This window comes from Mus caroli, unplaced genomic scaffold (genome assembly GCF_978045245.1).
Source record: "Mus caroli unplaced genomic scaffold, Mus_caroli_1 scaffold_6, whole genome shotgun sequence".
NCBI lineage: Eukaryota > Metazoa > Chordata > Mammalia > Rodentia > Muridae > Mus > Mus caroli.
In genome coordinates this window covers 2,084,792-2,102,841 of record NW_028227261.1, presented here as the reverse complement: position 1 = coordinate 2,102,841, position 18,050 = coordinate 2,084,792, and the positions used below count along the sequence as shown (strand labels likewise).

Below are 18,050 nucleotides of genomic sequence, written 5' to 3'. Positions count from 1 at the left end.
TCCCCAGGCCGGGTCCAAAGCAGTGGGTCTTGTCTTCGGTCCCACAATTTGCCTTTGCCTCCTCTGGTCCCTCAGGCTTGAGCGAGCCTGAGTTTTGTGTATCTTTCCTGCTCTACATTTGCAGATTGCCCCTGCAGCTGAGTTTTTCTTACAGGGCAGGAGCCCTTTTTTCCACTTGGTGGGCCTGGAGGGCTGTCTTAGGCCTCCCACCTTTGGCACTGTGCTTCCCTAGGCTGGCTTCCGGGCTGAGTGGAGGGCAGAAATGTAAAAAGAATCACTGTCCCAGGTGTGGCTGGATATTTGGTTTTCTATTGACTTGCTTGTCCCCATCCCTACTCCTGGGTCACATCCACATACCCTTATGTAGTCCGAGGATGCCAGGGAGACTCTGAGGTACCAGCAGTGAGGGAGGATGTTCTGAGGCCTGAAGTTTGGGAACAAGCCTGAGCCCCAACAAGGCCTGTAAGTCCCCTCTTGCCCTGAGCTACTGGGTTGTCCACAGGGGACAGCGGATTCCGCCTACCTTGAAGCTTCTTAGGGACAGTGCCCCATGCAGCTCAGGATCCCGGTGGATGATGTGGTGGCTCCCATTCCTTCTTAGTGTCCTTGTCCTGGAGTCCCAAGTGGATGCCAGGTGGGCAATGAGCTGTGGTCTAGCATGGGATAGTTGGATACCTAGTATAGGCGTAGAGGCGTAGCTGTTGCCAGTAGAGAAGTTGAATGTCATTGTCATCTTTTCTAGGCCCCACGTGTGTGCAGAACAGAAGCTGACCCTGGTGGGCCACCGCCAGCCTTGTGTGCAAGCCTTCAGCCGCGTAGTGCCTGTGTGGAGGTCTGGCTGCGGGCAGCAGGCATGGTGTGTTGGCCAAGAGCGCAGGTACGTGGCAGAGATCCTGAACTAATGGGGACCAGTTCTCAGCTCAGAGCAGCAGCAGTGACCTTTAGGGTCAGGCAGCTAGGACTGGGGCCTCGCCTTGGTTTGACCTCATTCCCTTCACTGAGGGCATGACCTTTCACCCCAGATTCTAGCAGGCCTGCTCAGGCAGGCCTGGTCACTTGTGAGGGTGGGGAGGAGCCCCCCGGTGGTGGTCAGACCCTCAGGGGGTGAGTGCTGATTGGCCAGAAGGTAGAATTCCAGCTCAGCCAGAGGAGGTTCCAGCTGGAGATTCCTGCTTAGCCAGCTGACCCCTGGGCCTGTGCCCAAGCCTGTGAAAACGTATTGCTCAACGTTTTATTTAAAGCTCAAACTTAAGGAGTGCCTCTGCATAGCTGCCCTCTGCAGGGCCTACCTGGGGGGAAGCTGGGCAGCTGGGCGGTGGGGAGCAGCACAGAGTGGAATCGTTGGGTGCGGAGGAAGTGGTAGAGTTGGCTGCAGCCCTGGCCAGGGCAAGAATGTCTCTGACAAGGAAGCAGTGTGCTCAGCAGGACGTCTCAGTGCTCTTGTTGGGTCTGGGGTTCATAGGGTGCCTGGGCCAGCTCTGCCTGACCAAGGAGCTCCAGGGGCCGCTCGAGCGTTAGTGTGTATTTGCTGTCCATTAGGGCTCATGTAGGATAGTAATGGAAAAAGTCCTTGCCCAGGATAGCCCAGGACGCCTGTGGTAATGTCTGGAGGTGGGAAGTGCTGAGGGGTGGGGGTTGAGGGGGCTGTAGCAGCTGACCTGGGTGGGCCATGCTGCTCAGGCCTGCAGAGCATAGCCAGCTCCTGCCCCCATGGCGTGACAGGCTGCAGGCCCGGAGACCGAGGGTCAAGAGGAGCCTCCCATTCTCAGAGGTCAACATTTTGTACCTCTCCTTCCACCCTTCACATGGTCCTGCGTGCACATGTGTGTGAAGCAGGGGTTGGTCCTCCATGCTATGTCTCCCTGCCCATAGCTTGTGAAAGACATGGTGGCTGGAAGCCCTTAGGCCCTGTGGCTGGAGGTTCTGTGACAGTCAAGGGGTCCAAAGTAGCTGATGACCTACTATCCAGGAGGGCCACACTTCCCTGGCTCTGTGCGCGTGTGTGGGAGGGGCAGAGCCCAGGTGGGTAGGTGTGGAAGATGGTCATTTGACGTAGAATCTGTGTCAGGGTTTTCTGGGTATCTCAAGATGGCTTGTGTAGGTTCTGGGATTTCTGCCCAGTTCAAGGCATCTGGTTCCCTTCACCCACACTCTGGCCTGAAACATAGAAGTTCAGCCCCAGGTGGGGGTCCCATGTGGCATTTCGGGTTCTAGGCTCCAGGTAGGGGCCAAAGCTATGGATGAGCAGCTGTCTGCTATGGTTGGGGGCATCCTCTTTGTTGGACACCGACCTGTTTTCCTCCTTCGCCCTTCCTACTCTGAGGTGACCCTGAGTCATTTGCCTGTGTGCCTATAGAGGATGACAGGTCCAACCACAGAGGTTAGAAGGTACACACACCAGCCAGGCTCACCTCAGCTGCCCGTGCACAGCAAACACAGGCATGCTGGAGACCTTGCCATCCTTCTTGCTGTCTTTCCCAAGCACTGGGAAAGTTCCCCCAATCCTCATCTGGGACAGTTGTCCTGATATGCTGACCTCAGCTTATCCCTCTTAAGCCAAGCCAAGACCACCCTCCCTTCTCTAAAGCCTGACCCAGAGGGACGTTGTTTTTTTCCCCCCGCTGGAAAAGACACACCATGTGGGGGCCTCAGTTTCCACCCAGAGCCCTGAGGCTTTGTCTTTCTTCCTAGGTTCACTATCGGAGCCCACATTGGGATGTACTCTGAGCCTGGCCTGAGTGGCACAGGTGTTTAATATGGGAGTGAGGTCAGACAACGTGTCATCATCAAGTCTAACTGCAAGGGGGTGAGGCACAGTGGGCTCTCTTGTCAGTCTTGCTGGCCCTCCAGCAGGCTGAGCATGTGACACAGCCAAGTGATGAATTCAGCCACCTGTGGGGTCACCAGTGGGCTGAGAGGGTGCCCAAACCCGAGGGACATCACTGTACATTGTAATGTCAGGCTTTGAGCATGATGAGATTGTGCTGCTATAGAGGGTGTCTTAGTCGGGGTTTCTATTTCTGCACAAACATCATGACCAGGAAGCAAGTTGGGGAGGAAAGGGTTTCTTCAGCTTACACTTCCACATTGTTGCCCATCACCAAAGGAAGTCAGGACTGGAACTCAAGCAGGTCAGGAAGCAGGAGCTGATGCAGAGGCCATGGAGGGATGTTACTTACTGCCTTGCTTCTCCTGGCTTGCTCAGCTTGCTTTCTTATAGAACCCAGGACTACCAGGCCAGGGATGGCATCACCCACAGTGGGCCCTACCACCCTTGATCACTAATTGAGAAAATGCCTTACAGTTGGATCTCATGGAGGCATTCCCTCAAAGGAGGCTCCTTTCTCTGTGATAACTCCAGCTTGTGTCAGGTTGACACACAAAACCAGTCAGTACAGAGGGTTCCTCTGTTTCTGTCTTTCTCTCTTTCTTTGGGCTCTCTTACCGAGCTGGAAACTCGCTGCACAACGAGGCTGGCTGACCAGCGAGCTCCTTGGCTCAACCCCTTCCTCCAGTGCTGGGTTCACATGCACGTGTAGCCATGCTCAGCCATTTACATGGATGTCGGGGGTTCGAACTTATGTCTTGTTGCTTTCACAGTATCCCTTCTCAACCACTGAGCGGTTCCCCTAGTCCCTAGGTTTTTGTTTTGTTTTTTTTGGGGGGGGGTGGGAGGGAGGAACACTCTGAGCTCTTGTGGGACAGACATCCCAGGATGCACTGGAATCCCAGCCCCTCAGACTAAATTTGCTTGGCCAGGTTGAGAACTTTTTCTGGCTTCAGTTTTCCCATCTGTATTGACCTGGATGAAGCTAAGGTGACTGCTTAGGCCATCCGCCTTTTAATGGGCGCTTGGTGTTGGTGTGTGGCCTCACCGAAGACAGGTGAGGCTATGCTGACATCATCAGCCTGAGAGGCCAGAGGGAGTTCAAGGGTCTCTGTGTGAGAGAGTCTTTCCTGACATGTCAGACAGACAGCCAGGTCACTAGACTGGGAACTGTCTAAGCTACATAAAGAGGTCCTTTGAGGGGTAATGAGGAGTCACTCAGAGAAAGTAGGGAAGGGAGAAGGAATGGAAGGAGCTGGCATTCAAATCATGGGGCGTGCACCCCTCTTGGAAAGCTCAGAGTATTATGGCCTCCATTCTAACATGGCCACAGCAGCCTCAAATCTGACATGGCCCCATAAGCCTCCATTCCTACATTGTCCCAAAACTTTCCATTCTGACATGGTCCCCAACAGCCTCCAGCCCCACAGAGCCCAAGTGAGCTGGGGCTACCTGAAGGTGAGCTAGGTTTGTTTCTCATGGCTGCCTGGCCTCTCCAAGAATCTTTTCCTCCAGGGGCCTCGTGGAGGAGTGTCCGGGGGGAGCCGCACGTAGCCCAGCCCTGTCTGCAGCCCAGGCAAGGGGATAAATATTTACGATGGCCAGGCTCTAGTGCTCTATCGCTGCCAAATATTGTTCACGCTGTGGTCGGTTTCTGTCCGGGCAAGTGGTTTCATGTCCTGCCAAGGTGGTATTTTGTAAGGCACTCCCAGAGTTTCTATGTGGAGAGTCTGTTCAGGAACACAAGCTTCCGGGAAGTGGCCTCAGCCCTGTTTATTAGACAGAGCCTAGGGCCACATGGCTTTTGGTGTGCTGGCCCCAGAAAGCACAGGCTGGTTTGTCACCTGGAGATACAGCTTGGGCCACCTCACCATTCCCCAGGGCCTCGAGGGACCTTGACCTGTGACTGTTGGCCTAGGTCCTGTGGCAGTAGACCCTGCAGGCTAGAGGCTGGTGGAGGAGGTGGGAGTCACCATCTTCTTTCTACCTGTTTTCCCACCACCACCTCACTGTCCCTGGTCCCTCTTTATGTCTACTTTGCAGCTTGTCTCTACAAACCTGGAAGTTTCACAGTCTAGCCCAGGGGGATGTACGAAGCTAGGAGATCTGTGTTCATTTCCTAGAGCTGTTGTGACAAATGCTGACAAATCAGGTGGCCTAAAAACAGCTCTGGAGGGGCCTTGGGAGATGGCTCAGTTGGTGAAGTTTGGTGAAGTTTGTCATGCAAGCATTAGAAACTTGTGTTCAGAGCCCCAGAACTCACATAAACAATGCTAGGCAGGTGTAGCATTGCATACCTGCAACTCAGTGCTGAGGAGACAAAGCCAGGTGGGTCCCTAGGGTTTGCTGGCCAGCCAGGCTAGGCAATTGGTGAACTCCAGGTTCAGTGAGAGACCGATTTAAAAGGTGGAAAAAAAATAAGACTGAGGAAGTCACTCAACATTGTCTCCACATGTGCATGACACGCATGTGTGCACCCATACACAAAATAGAAATTAAAAAGACAGGAAAGTTTTTTAAGTTGGAAGTCCCAGTTTAGGGCTGAAGTCCTGAGGGAGCAGCTGTCTCCGTCCCCCGCTCTGTGCCACTGGCCATCCTGTCAGGTCTATCTTGGGGTGTCAGTAGTTGCCCCATCTCTCAGGGTTCCATTCACTACCCCCGTGTGTCCCCATCTTAACTGATGATGGGGTCAACAGATTTTCTTCTCTAGGTGAGTCCCATTGTAGGCAGACATGGATTTGGGGGAGTCAGTGATCAAACCTAGTGTCAGAAGTGACAGACAAAGGGACCAGACTGGACGGAGCTCATGACCAGCAACAGCAGCCACCGGTCATCACTGGAGCAAGGAAAGGAGGCTGAGGCAGGCAGAGGTGGGAAGGATGGACCCTCCAGTAGCTCGGCGGGCTGTTGTGAGCCACCCTGTGATGAAGGCAGACAGCAGGAGCCAGGCACTGGTATGTGGGGTCCCAGTTCCCTGGGCACCCCAGCCTGCTCACCTTGTGTGGACAAGCACCTATCTAGGGTGCTCTGAGAGGTCAAGCACCTATCTTTGGGATGCTATGTGAGCTGAAGTGCTGACCCCATACTGATCAATCAATACATCTTATCTCTTCTGTTCCAGGACTGTGTACTATATGAGCTACAGGCAGGTGTATGCCACAGAGGCCCGCACTGTGTTCAGGTGCTGTCCTGGCTGGAGCCAGAAGCCTGGCCAGGAAGGCTGCCTCTCAGGTGAGTGTCACTCTTTCTCAACTGGTACCAGGAGAACTCTGAACAGAGGATGTGTCATGGGGACATCTGCCTAGCTTTGACTCTCTAGGTGCTGGCCCATGGCTTCTATACTTCTAGCCTCTGCCTTCAGCCACATGAGAGATGCCCAGGGACCTCCAGTTCCACAGTTCTGCCTGCCCTCTTCTGTTGGAGCAGAATTCAGACAGAAAAGGTGTTCCAGTATAGTCTGGTAAAGCTGGAGGAGGCAGAGCTGGCTTGGCGCTGCCCTAGCAGAGAAGAAGCAGAGCTGAGCATCTGCCCATACCTGGGACAAAGAAACAGGTCCTGTCCATGGAGCATGGCTGTGGCAGCTGCTGGAGAGGCCTTGGCATGCAAGTATGGGACAGGTGGCTGGCAGGTGGATGTGAGAACAGGTGGCTGGCATGTGGATGTGAGAACAGGTGGCTGGCATGTGGATGTGGGGACAGGTGGCCAGCAGGTAGATGTGGGAACAAGTGGCAGGTGACTGTGGGGACAGGTGGCTAGCAGGTAGATATGGGAACAGGTGGCCAGCAGGTGGATGTGGGAACAAGTGGCTGGCAGGTAGATGTGGGGACAGGTGGCTACCAGTGGATGTGGAGACAAATGGTTGGCAGATGTGGGGACAGGTGGCTGTCAGTGGATGTGGGGACAGGTGTCTGGCAAGCAAGAGTGGTGTTCCTTTGGAGGGGCCATTCCTGAAGCCACTGGTATGTCTGGGAATCACACTCCTCACATTGAAGGTTAAGCATGATGGGATTCTGGCTCCCCCATGTCCCCACCATTAGAAACTTAACTCCTCGTCCTGATGTGACCTCCGGTGAGAAATAGGGACCAGAGAAGAGAATGCTTGCTGATTTTTTTCCAGGAGGGAAGTGAGTCACTCTCCGGAAGGGAACAGAGGGAAGAGGGCAGGAGGCCAGCCTGGAGGTGACAAGACTGGGCCATGGGCCAGCACTCCCTCAGGTTGGGGTATTCTGGCCCAACACCAGAATCTCCCTTTCTTCTGTATCTGTCTGCTGTGTCCCTGCTTCCTGTGGCTTGTGTGTGGGGCACAGGCATTGAAATCCCCTGAGTTTCTGCTCTGAGGGGGTGTCCCCTGGGCCTGACAGATGAGGTGCCATTAATGGGATGAGACAGTAGGGGAGCATGGAGCATGGGTGGATGGGAGGCAGGTGGGGCTCTGGGGTTTACTGGGACCAGAGGACAGGGCTAATGTATAGCTTCTGGTTGTGATGGGCAGGATGGTGGGGTGGGGAAAGAGAGTATGGCAACATGGAGCCCCATGTCCCCTTTGAGTCATAGCCTGAGATCTGGTGAACATCCCAGGGTGGGGGTGGGCAGAGGCAGGCCAAGCCAGGCTTGACTCATCCATACAGGCTGGCTGTCTCCCTGCTGTGTGATAGAGTTAGGGTACAGGTGCTGGCTTTTGTAGGCAATGAGGTCATTATGACGGGGGTAACATCTGTGGCAGTGCCGTGAGTATGGCCATGAACACCTTTCTGTCTCCAGTCTGGCTAATGGAAGCACTGGGCCTGTCCTGTCAGGTGCACTTGTTTGTGAATGAGCCAGATGCCAGGCTGTAACCCACACGTGGAAGCTCTGAGCGATCAGGTGGCTTGTAACTCCTGGCCTGGGAGCAGGGTTCCCCAGCACTGATGAGGCTGTGGTCTCTGAGGGACACCTCCCCTGGGCATCTCCCAGAGACCAGTGGGGTTCCGGCTGTCACGCAGCTTGCGAGCCACTGTAGGATGTCCACCCAGAGCCTGAGCCCGAGCTTTCCGTAGTTGTTTGTTTTGAAGCTTGTTTTCAACGAAGGACTCTCCTAGTTCCTGGTCTGACCTTGTTTGTTTAATGGTCCCGGCAGAGCCTGTGTTCCAGCATCTCTGTCTCCGGATACTCTTCGCCTTCCTTGTTTATCACCGTCTGGTTCCCATCCTTGAGGGGTTGGTGTAGGTGTCAACCTGAGCCTGTCCCCTCCCTTAGGGCCTGGAGGCCCAGCACGTTCCCTGGTGGCCACAGACTCCTTCCTTTGACAACCATTTTCTTTCTCGTCAGCTTCTCAGTGCTAGTGCTTGGTGTGTGTGTGTGTGTGTGTGTGTGTGTGTGTAGGGGGATCTTAGGGACAGTGCCAGCTTTGGGGAGCCCATGGCTGAGAGTAAGCAGACGGTTAGTGTGGGATGGGGTGTAGAGATAGGTGAGGAGCATCCCAGAGTGGCTGGTTGGCAGGGTCTGCAGGGGTTTGGTCATGGTCTGGGTCCCACATCCAGTTTGTGTTTCCCTCTCAAAGCTGTCCTTCTGGAGCCGGCCTCATGCTGTTGGCCACACCCTCATGCCTCTCTGAATGCCTGTGTGTGAAGGCATTGGGCCAGGCAGGAATGTGCGACAAGTGGCCACTAATGGGCTAGGTGCCTACCCTGTATGAGCCGGGCAAGGGAGGCAGGAAGCCCTGGCTTTAGTTCCTTCTATGCCCTGTGATCTGTGTGTGGAGTGTCAGCCCCCAAGGCCTTGGCTTGGGCTAGTGACACAGGTCTGACAATGCCCATCTCAGAACCGTGGACGTAATGAGTATGTGGACGTAGTTCTCATGGAGACTACTGGGTGGTATACAGTAGGAGCTCAAACAGTGTCCACATGTCCAGCTATTATTAAAGGAGATCTGGATACCTGTTAGTAGTGGGGATGATAGCACAGAGGGTCACTTTGCTGAGGGTTCAGGTGGATCTGTGTCAAGCCATGACATCCAGAGATGGGACCTGGGGATTATCTGCCAGAACAGCTTAGCAGTTTAGGGTAGCTCCTCCCTTCTTAGTGAGGTCTGTGGAGCTCAGATACTTACAGAGGTTTCCTTGCAGCCGTCTGGCTCTGCATTTCTCCATCCTGTGACCTAGGGACCCTGAGAAGCCTCATTCCAGCTTTGCTTCTGCTTCCCACTGTTGCGAGTGAGAGGCCAGGACAGGTGCAGGCGGAGAGGGCTTCTGCCTCTAGTGTAAGTCTCCGGATCCTCTCAGTGCCTGGAGCCCTTAGAGGGTCTGGGTCCCTGTGGTCAGCTGTGAAGATAAACTACTGCCCACAGCTCCCTCCCAGTAAGCACGCCAGCTAGGAACGGCAAGAACTAGTTGGGGTCAGAAGTCCTCATGCAGGAGAGGTAGATTCTCATTTATTTCAAGGGCTAGGGTACACCCTATTCCTCTCTCACCTCTAGCTCCCTCCAGTGGGAAGGGCAGAGCCCCGGCTGCCAACTCCAGCCCCTCCCCAGCCATTGTGAAGTTTCCTTCTTCATGCGACCTGGAAATTTTAGGGGGACGGTGTCAGCCTGCGGGTCGTTGAGCCTTACAGTGTTTGCTGCGTAGGGATGATGGAGTGATGGAGGCCAGAGAATGGCAGGAAGCCGCTAATCGGGCTGTGATTTCTCCCAGGACCTTTTATGGGATGGTGGCTGGGAGGTGACCAGAAAGAAAAAGTGCTGGGTGGGGTGTCGGGGCCAATTACCAGGCTTCCCGAGAGCCCTTGTGGCCCCCTGACATGGGTGCGGCTGGACCGCACCCCCTTCTGCTGTTCTGCCTTCTGCTTCCTGTTTCTCTGAATTCTGCTCTTATCCCAAGTAGTTGACAAAGATTGCTCGGACTTTCCTAATATCTAAGCCATAGCTGCTGGGGGGTCTATGAGGGGACTCTCCCTCCCCCTTCCACCAAAGGAAGGGGCTTGGTACACAGCCATCAAGGTGCCAGTCCTTAGCAGCAGATCCCCATCCCGCTGTGTCCACTCCCTAAGAGACCTGCAGGGATGAAGCTGTAGTTTGGGCTCCCTCTTAACGTTCTCGGTGATGCTCGGCTTGGGGAGTGTGGGCCCACTGGGCTGAGGAGACCAAATGGCAAGAGCTGCCTCAGCTCCATAGGGTATGAAGGGCACTGGGAAAGAACTCTGCAAGGATGTCTAATTGGCTTGTGTTCTTGCTCTCATCTCTCTCTCTGTCTCTCGCTCTCTCAATCTCTTCCTTCCTCACTCTCTTGCTCTGAGACAGAGAGTATCAATCTGTAGCCTTGGCTGGCCTAGAATTCACCATATAGACCAGGCTGGCCTTGAACTCACAGAGATCTGCCTGCCTCTGGCTCCCGAGTGCTGAGATCAAAGTCAGGCACCACCTCTCCCTCTCTCCTTCAATGCCAGTCGTGCATATCCGAGGATGGCCTCAGACTCACTGTGCAACAGAGGATGACCTTGAATTTCTAATCCCCCTGCCTCTACCCACCAGATCACAGGGATGGCAGGTGTGCACCACGATGCCCTGCTTCTGTGATGTTGAGAGTCGAGCCTTGTGCATTCTAGACCAGCACTGTACTAATCGGGCTATGCCTCCAGACCTGCAGCTCTCTGTAGGGTACGCATCGTGGATTCCCTATTATAGCATATTCGAAACTGAAGACAAGGGCCGTCTTCAGAAAGGGAAGCACCGTATCAAGGTAGCACAGTGCCTCGATGCGTGTACCAGTGAACACCAGTGTGGGCACGCCACTCCACAGTTGCCATGCAACAGAGGAAGCATGGGGTGGGGCACATGGCCTCCTGGGAGGGCGGGCAGTTCTCTCGAGTGAGAAGTGTGTTGGTGGACCAGGAGCAGGAGCAGGGGCAGGATGAAGCTGGAGGTGGCGATAGCCCTGCCCAGGATCATGGTAGCCTGTGTGTGCAGGTAACCTTGTGTGGACCTGTGTAAGACCTGGCAGGATAGCCAGTATGAGGTATAGATCCGGGAAATGAGGCTGACGTTAACAGAATGAGATCAGGATGGTGGAGGGAGGAGACTCCCGTGGCTGTGGCAGAAGCAATGGCAGCTGAGCATCTCATAGTGACAGACCACCCTAGTGTTAGTATCTTAGTTTCACTGGTAAAATGATAAAAAACAAAATTAGCTTCAGGGTTTTTGCTGGTTCAGTTTTTTGTTTTGTTTTTGTTTTGTTTGTTTGTTTTGTCAACTTGACACAAGCCATCTAGGAAGATGGGGCCTCAACTGAGCAAATGCCTCCATCAGACTGCAAGTCTGTAGGGCATTTTCTTGAGTCATGATTGATATGGGAGGGGCCAGCTCACTGTGGCCGGTGCCACCCCTGGGCAGGTGCTCCTGGGTTGTATAAGAAAGCAGGTCTTGGATAGCATGGGCTAGACACCTCACCTGTGCGAGCCTGCTATAAGCTGCAACAATCCCTTTCCTCCCCAAGTTGTTTTGATTGTGATGTTTTATCACAGCAGTAGAAACCTAAGTATGACAGGGTTCATTTAGCTCACAGTTCCAGACTATAGTCCATCACTGCAGAGAAGTCGAGACATCGGAGCGAGAGGGAGAGGGAGAGGGAGAACAGAAAGAGAGAGACAGAGACACACACAGAGAGAATATGAATGTACATACATGCTTGTCAGTGCTCTCAGATCTCTCTCAGTTTTGTTCACGAAATGCAACGATGCAGCCCACATTCTGGGTGGATCTCAGTTAACGGAATCAAGAAAATCTCTCTTAGGCACTCCCCCGGCCGACGCAATCCAGACCATTCCTCACTGAATCTCTCTTCCCTGGGTGATTCTGGATTGTGCCCTGTTGGCATGACTAGCTGTCACAACTGGTAGCCATGATCTGGGGTCCAGGGCCCACAAAGTAGCACAGATCAGCTACAAGGTGCCATTTAACTGACCACATGGTTCTGGTCCTCAACCGCTGGCCAAAACAGAGCTAGCACAGGTTGAGGGTAAAGAGTGTAGACTGCTGTGGAGGGCCGAGGCAGGGCCTGGACAGGAACCCTTTATTCTAGCATTGAGCTGAAGTGTGGTCAAAGCAGTCAAGGGAGAGAGAGGCAGCTGGGCAGATGGGAACTCAGACCTGCTCTGCCTCTGAGGAGCTGGACACCCAGGGCCTCTCACACCCCGGTCCCTGTGTCCGCAGGGAGGGAGTTCAGTCTCTTGACTCTTGGCAACTCGAGTCTGGAGGACACTGTGGTGTGAACACTCAGACTTCCTTGGGTCCTGGCCTTCCCTGGCCACTGCTGCTTCCTTGGTGCTAGGGTGGGTGACACGCAAGGCTGTCCAGAAAGAGGCCAGGCATTTTTTTAGATCCGTAGGCAGGTGGAGGCACTTGTTGCTATGGGGACCAGGAGGCACTGAGCCTCTGACCCTATTCACCAGCTGGGTATCCAGCTGTTGGTGTGTCAGGCAGGTGGCTCATGCAGGCCTTCTCCTGGGACTCCCGGGTCTCCAGCTGGCCTGTCAGGGATGTGCGGGAGGAACTGCAGGAAGGTCACTTGGACCCCAGCTCCCCTCTGCTTCCTGCCTCAGCTTCTGCTTTTCCTTCTCTGTTTCCGTTCTGGCTGCCTGTCAGCCCTGCATCCTAGTGTGGGAATTGGATATGTCAACTCCCAGGACCTGGGCTTCCCTACCCCCACGTGGATGCCAGACCTGCTCTCAGAGCCCACAGGGCCACACTGTGCCACTGTGACCTGCTCTTGTTGTTTCCTTGAGGTAGCAGAGGTCACGTGACCACGGAGACCCTGTTAGGTTCCCATGGCACAGTACAGGCATGTGTACCTGGACTGCAGTCCACCCGGGTGAACCAGCCGTATCTAGCCTCACATAGATTCGTGCACACCGAGATGCTTCACGCACTCCTGCCTGTGTAACTGTGTGCCCACTTATATGACGTAAATTCACACGCATATGCATATTCTACCACACTCCCTGCCTTAGTCGGTATTCCAACGCCGTGAAGAGACACCGTGACCATGGCAAATTTTTTTCTTTTTAAGATTTATTTACTTAATCAAAAAATGTATCCATTCATTTTAGGTTTTACAGTTTAATTAAATACAGATTTTTAAAAAATTCTTCTCTCATATGTTCCATCTGCATTTTCCCTTCCTTTTCCTCCTCTGAGTCTCTCCCCACTTCCCTCTCCCCCAGATCCACCTCCTCTCTGCCTCCCATCAGAAAAGAGCAGGCCTCCCAGGGGTATCAAATAAACACAGCATAACAAGCTAGCTACAGTGGCACATACAGTCACATCAAGGCTGGATGGAGCCAACCGGCAGGAGGAGAAGGAGCTTCCCGGAAGGGCTCTGAGAGCTGGGAGCCTCTTCCAAGCTGCTTGAAATCTACATGGGCAGCTCTCACTGTTACCTGAGATACAGTTGTGGGAATTTCCCTGAGGGCCTCAGGTCAGGGTGTGTGTGTGTGTGTGTGTGTGTGTAACACCATTCACTTATCCACATGGTCAGGTTAGCTGTTTGCCACGCTGGGGATGGAACCCACAACCTTGTATATACCAGGCAAGTGCTACACTCTTCAGTCACACTCCTGAGAGCCCTTCTAGGAGCTGCTGATAGTGACTGTGCTTGGAGTCTGGGAATTTGTCGTGACAGGGAAGATGGGCCTCACTCTGGGGTCTGCATCATGGGGTACAGGCCATGGGATCAGGAAGAGACACCAGCCACCTGGAGCCCAGAGTGGTCCTGAGTGTCAAACGAAGCGCTTCATTTTGGAAGGCTCAGGCTATGTTATTTATGCTCTATCAACTGTTGTTGGGTAACTGGGTGGCCTGAAGTTCTGTAGGCTTCTCCCTTATGAAGTGTGTGTCCCTGGACCTTGCCACTGACAGAACTCAGGCTCTCAAGCTTGGTGTGGCTTTCGGCCTGGCCTCACTGTGAGGGCTTTGGCAGGTGGCTCAATCCTAGGTGGAGGCCAGGGGGCAGGGGATGCTCCCCCCTCCGTCTTCTGTGGCCCATCTGTGGTTGGGCTTTGCTCAGGTGTGATTCCTGCCTAGCCCTTCCCTGGATATCCAGAGCCATAGTACACAGCACGGGCTGTCTGAAATGGATTCCATATGTATAAGGTTCTTGGTAGAGAGGAGGCTGTTGGGTGGAGCATGCGACCAAGACCAACCCCAGCAAGTTTCAGGTGTCAGCAGTCCAGACAGAGGAGTAAGCAGGGGCTGGCTCTGGATCAGGGGAGGACACAGTGGGCAGCTGGTCGCTGGAGTGTTCTCCAGCTATGGGGGACTCACAGTGTTCCTTCACGAGCCTGGGCATCAGAGGTCATGATCTTAGGTCCCTCCATCTGACCTTGCATTTCAGACTCTGAGGGAGTTCTCAAGGGTCTCTTCCCAGTCAGCAGCGAGGAGGAGGCCCTCTAGGCAGCCCAGCCCAGGTGTCCAGCAGATTGGTTGGTGTTTTTATAGTGATCATAACATGCAGCATGTTACTATACTTGATGCTGTAGGTTCAGTTTCTGTGGTCTGTTGTCAACAGTGCCTACCTGATGGTCCTTCTCTGTCACCTCCTTCTCTGCCCATGCTAGGGACAGAGTCCAGAGCCTTATGCTTGCTGAGCAAACACTCTGTCACTGAGCTAAAATCAACACATACACAGCATACATATACACACATCACACACACACAGCACACACATACTACCCACACACATACACCCCCCCCATACACCACACAGCACACACAGCACACATACACACAGCACACAGGCACACACAGCACACACATACTACACACACACACACACACACACAGCATATATACACGCAGCACACATACACAGATACTACACATATACACACACAGGACACACATACTACATACACACACACCACACATACTACACACACACACATATACACATAAAGCATATATACACACAGCACACATACACACACAGCACACACACAGAACACAGACACACACACGGCACACACATACTACACACACACATACACACACATGGCACACAGACACATACCCCACACATATACACATACCCCACACACATCACATATATACACACACACAGCACACACACACCACACATACACACACCCCACACACATCACACACATACACACAGCATACACATAACTCACACATACAGCACACAGACACATACACCATACATATACCATACACACATATACACCACATACACCACACACATACCACATATACACACAGCGCACGCACGCACACTCTGTATTCTTTATTCACAGTTTTATTCTCCCTGTTGCTTATGGGATATTGTACCTCCTGAAGGTAAGGCTGAGGTCTGATGTTTGTGAGGCCTCCTCAGGTGTGACCTCCTCAGGTGTGACTTCCTCAGGCTCCCACCTTAGAAACCTCAAAGGGACATTTGTCCAATAATACAGCAACCTGTGGCTTCAGTGCCAACACCTTGGAGAGCACAAGGTGATGTTGCCACTGTCATGTTGTCCTGACACAGTGACCCACAAAGCCACTGTCCTTATTATGTGCCCACCTGGTGGGAGCTGGGCAGGGCTGGGAGATCTTCATTTGCTGCCCTTGACACAGGCTTCTGCCTCACCTGCAGTATGTGAGTCTGTGTCACCCACACCAGCCCTGAGAGTCTCCCTTGTGGATTGTTTCCAGCACGCTGAGCTACCACAAATGTAGCTCATTTCAAGCCTCTCGGTTGAAGCACCTTCATCTTGAAATCGGGGCATTGGTGTCATCTCCTGCAGATGACCCCATGTGCCATCTATGCTGTGTGTGCCACACCATGGGAAGTGCCCACCTTTGAATGTCGACTCCTGCCTGTTCCCTGAGATGAACTGACACATTGCCTGACCATCAAATTTGTTCACTTGATTGGCTGACAGCCATCATTTTACAGTGTAGGTCCTGCCCTTGATCAGGTGAGGCTGGCATCTGTTTTGGGGAGCCTCTGGCTCAGGGAAGGCTAGCTATCATCCCACTATGAGGCAGGGGTTAGGAAGCAGGCTGAGAGCTGGGTGGGATGTGACAGGCAGGGCCACTGTGTACAGGGTTTTGTGACAAGTTAGTAGAGCCCTGCTGAAGGGTTTGCCAGTGGGGAGGCCAAGATCTGAGCTGTATTCATAGATATCGATATATCAGAGAAACGGCATTGAAGAGGGGAGAGAACCAAAGCCTGTGGCTCTGTAATCTTCACGCTAGAGGATCAGTCTGGGCTTGCCATTTCACCATTCAAACACACACACACACACACACACACACACACACACACACACACACACACAAACACACATATGCAGAGAGAGAGACAGAGGAAGAGGAGAAAGGGGGAGAGCAAGGAAGAGGGAGAGGGAAAGGGAGGATGAGAGGGGGAAGGGGGAGAGGGGAAGGAGAGCGGAGAGGGAGGAGAAAGGGAGAGAGGGAGGGAGGGAATACACTTGAAGTTGCAGTACACTGGATATAGGTCCCTACCTTTTTTTTTTTTTAAAGATTTACTTATTTATTTTATGTATAAATAAAAATACATAAATACATATTATAGCTGTACAGATGGTTGTGAGCCATCATGTGGTTTCTGGGAATTGAACTCAGGGCCTCTGCTCACTCCAGCCCCACTTGCTCCAGCCCAAAGATTTATTATTATATGTAAGTACACTGTAGCTGTCTTCAGACACACCAGAAGAGAGCACCAGATCTTGTTATGGATGGTTGTGAGCCACCATATGGTTGCTGGGATTTGAACTCAGGACCTTTGGAAGAGCAGTTGGTGCACTTACCTGCTGAGCCATCTCACCAGCCCGAGATAAGGGATTATTGAGGATGAAGTTTGGGCAACAGGCCCTTAACATGGAGCTGGGCTCAGCCTGAAGGAAATAGGAAGACACTACCTGCTTTAGCATGGGGTGGGGGCGGGGGGGCATGCTCCCTGACCCCTGCTCTAACACTGACTGCTTTTGGGTGCTGGCTGCTGGAGCTAATGTGACAGGTCTCCCTGTCCCCTAAGCAGAGACCAAGGAGTCAGGTGTCTGGCTAGCACCTGTTTTCCACCCAAGGGTGGCCAGCTTGGCTCTTTTGGAATGGAGGTCTCTGGATATCAGGAGCCTCCTGTTTGACAAAATGGCAAGCTCAGACTGATCCTCTAGTGTGAAGCTTATAGAAGCACAGACTTTGCTTCTCTACCCTCTTCAATGCTGTTTCCCTGATGTATGCTGGGACCTGTCCGGGCATTCAGGTACTGAGGTAGGCACAGCATGAACTGAGGGTCAAAGGCTGATGACCTCTGGCCTTTTAACACCCTCTTACCATCCTAGGGTCCAGAAGCTGATGGCCTCTGGCAATGTAGCTCTCTCTTGCTATTCTGTGGCTGAAAGCCCCTGGTTTCTGGCAATTTAGCTTCTGCTGATAGTCGCAGAGGATAAAAGCTCAGTTCCTTGAGTTCCTTTCTCTTTGAAGCTGGCCGGGTGAGAGATTTAGAGCTCCTTGACTCTTTCTGAGCCAGAGAGAATATCAAAGAAAAGAAAGAAGGAAGGAAAAGAGAGAAAGTGCAGGCACACACAGAGACATGCGTACTGGATTGAACAGAGAAGGGCTAACATCAGCTCTTTACTGTTGTTCTTAGTATTTATACTTTCTCAGGATAATTGATCACATGGTTTTCTAAACACTTTCACCTTCATAAGTTCATAGTAGGTTTAAGGCAATAGTTAATGTCATAGATCTATAAGGCTTAAGGGGTTACAGCAGAATTGTTTACATGTCTTCCCATTAAGACCGATACCCGGGCTGGTGAGATGGCTCAGTGGGTAAGAGCACCCGACTGCTCTTCTGAAGGTCCAGAGTTCAAATCCCAGCAACCACATGGTGGCTCACAACCATCTGTAATGAGATCTGGCGCCCTCTTCTGGAGTGTCTGAAGACAGCTACAGTGTACTTACATATAATCAATAAATAAATCTTAAAAAAAAAAAAAAGACTGATACCCAACTGAATACCAGATTAAACAGATAACATTCATTATCTGCTACTAGCTTCGTAAGTTCATTATAAGTTTAAAACAATAATTTTTATGTCTTAACATAATTTTGTCAAGAGACAAATTATCTGCCTTGTGTCTCATTATTTTGAAGTCTTGTGTAGATATTTAATTACCTGTCCTTACACCTACAATAAATTGTCTACTTCCAGTTTACGGCCTTTAATTGC

General features: G+C 52.5%; 1 protein-coding gene across 4 annotated transcripts in view; it reads left to right on the top strand.

Annotated features, from left to right (window-relative positions):
• Megf6 (multiple EGF like domains 6) overlaps positions 1-18,050 on the top strand; it is a 106,716-nt gene that overhangs the window by 7,370 nt on the left and 81,296 nt on the right. For 3 of the 4 annotated variants that reach the window (XM_085838531.1, XM_021160676.3, XM_085838532.1), the window contains exons 2-3: positions 743-877; positions 5,949-6,058. In XM_085838531.1, coding sequence (XP_085694657.1) covers positions 743-877; positions 5,949-6,058 — 245 coding nt within the window. Of the gene's footprint in view, positions 1-742; positions 878-5,948; positions 6,059-10,722; positions 10,767-18,050 lie in introns of those variants that run through there. The other variant, XM_085838534.1, reaches the window with a different exon arrangement.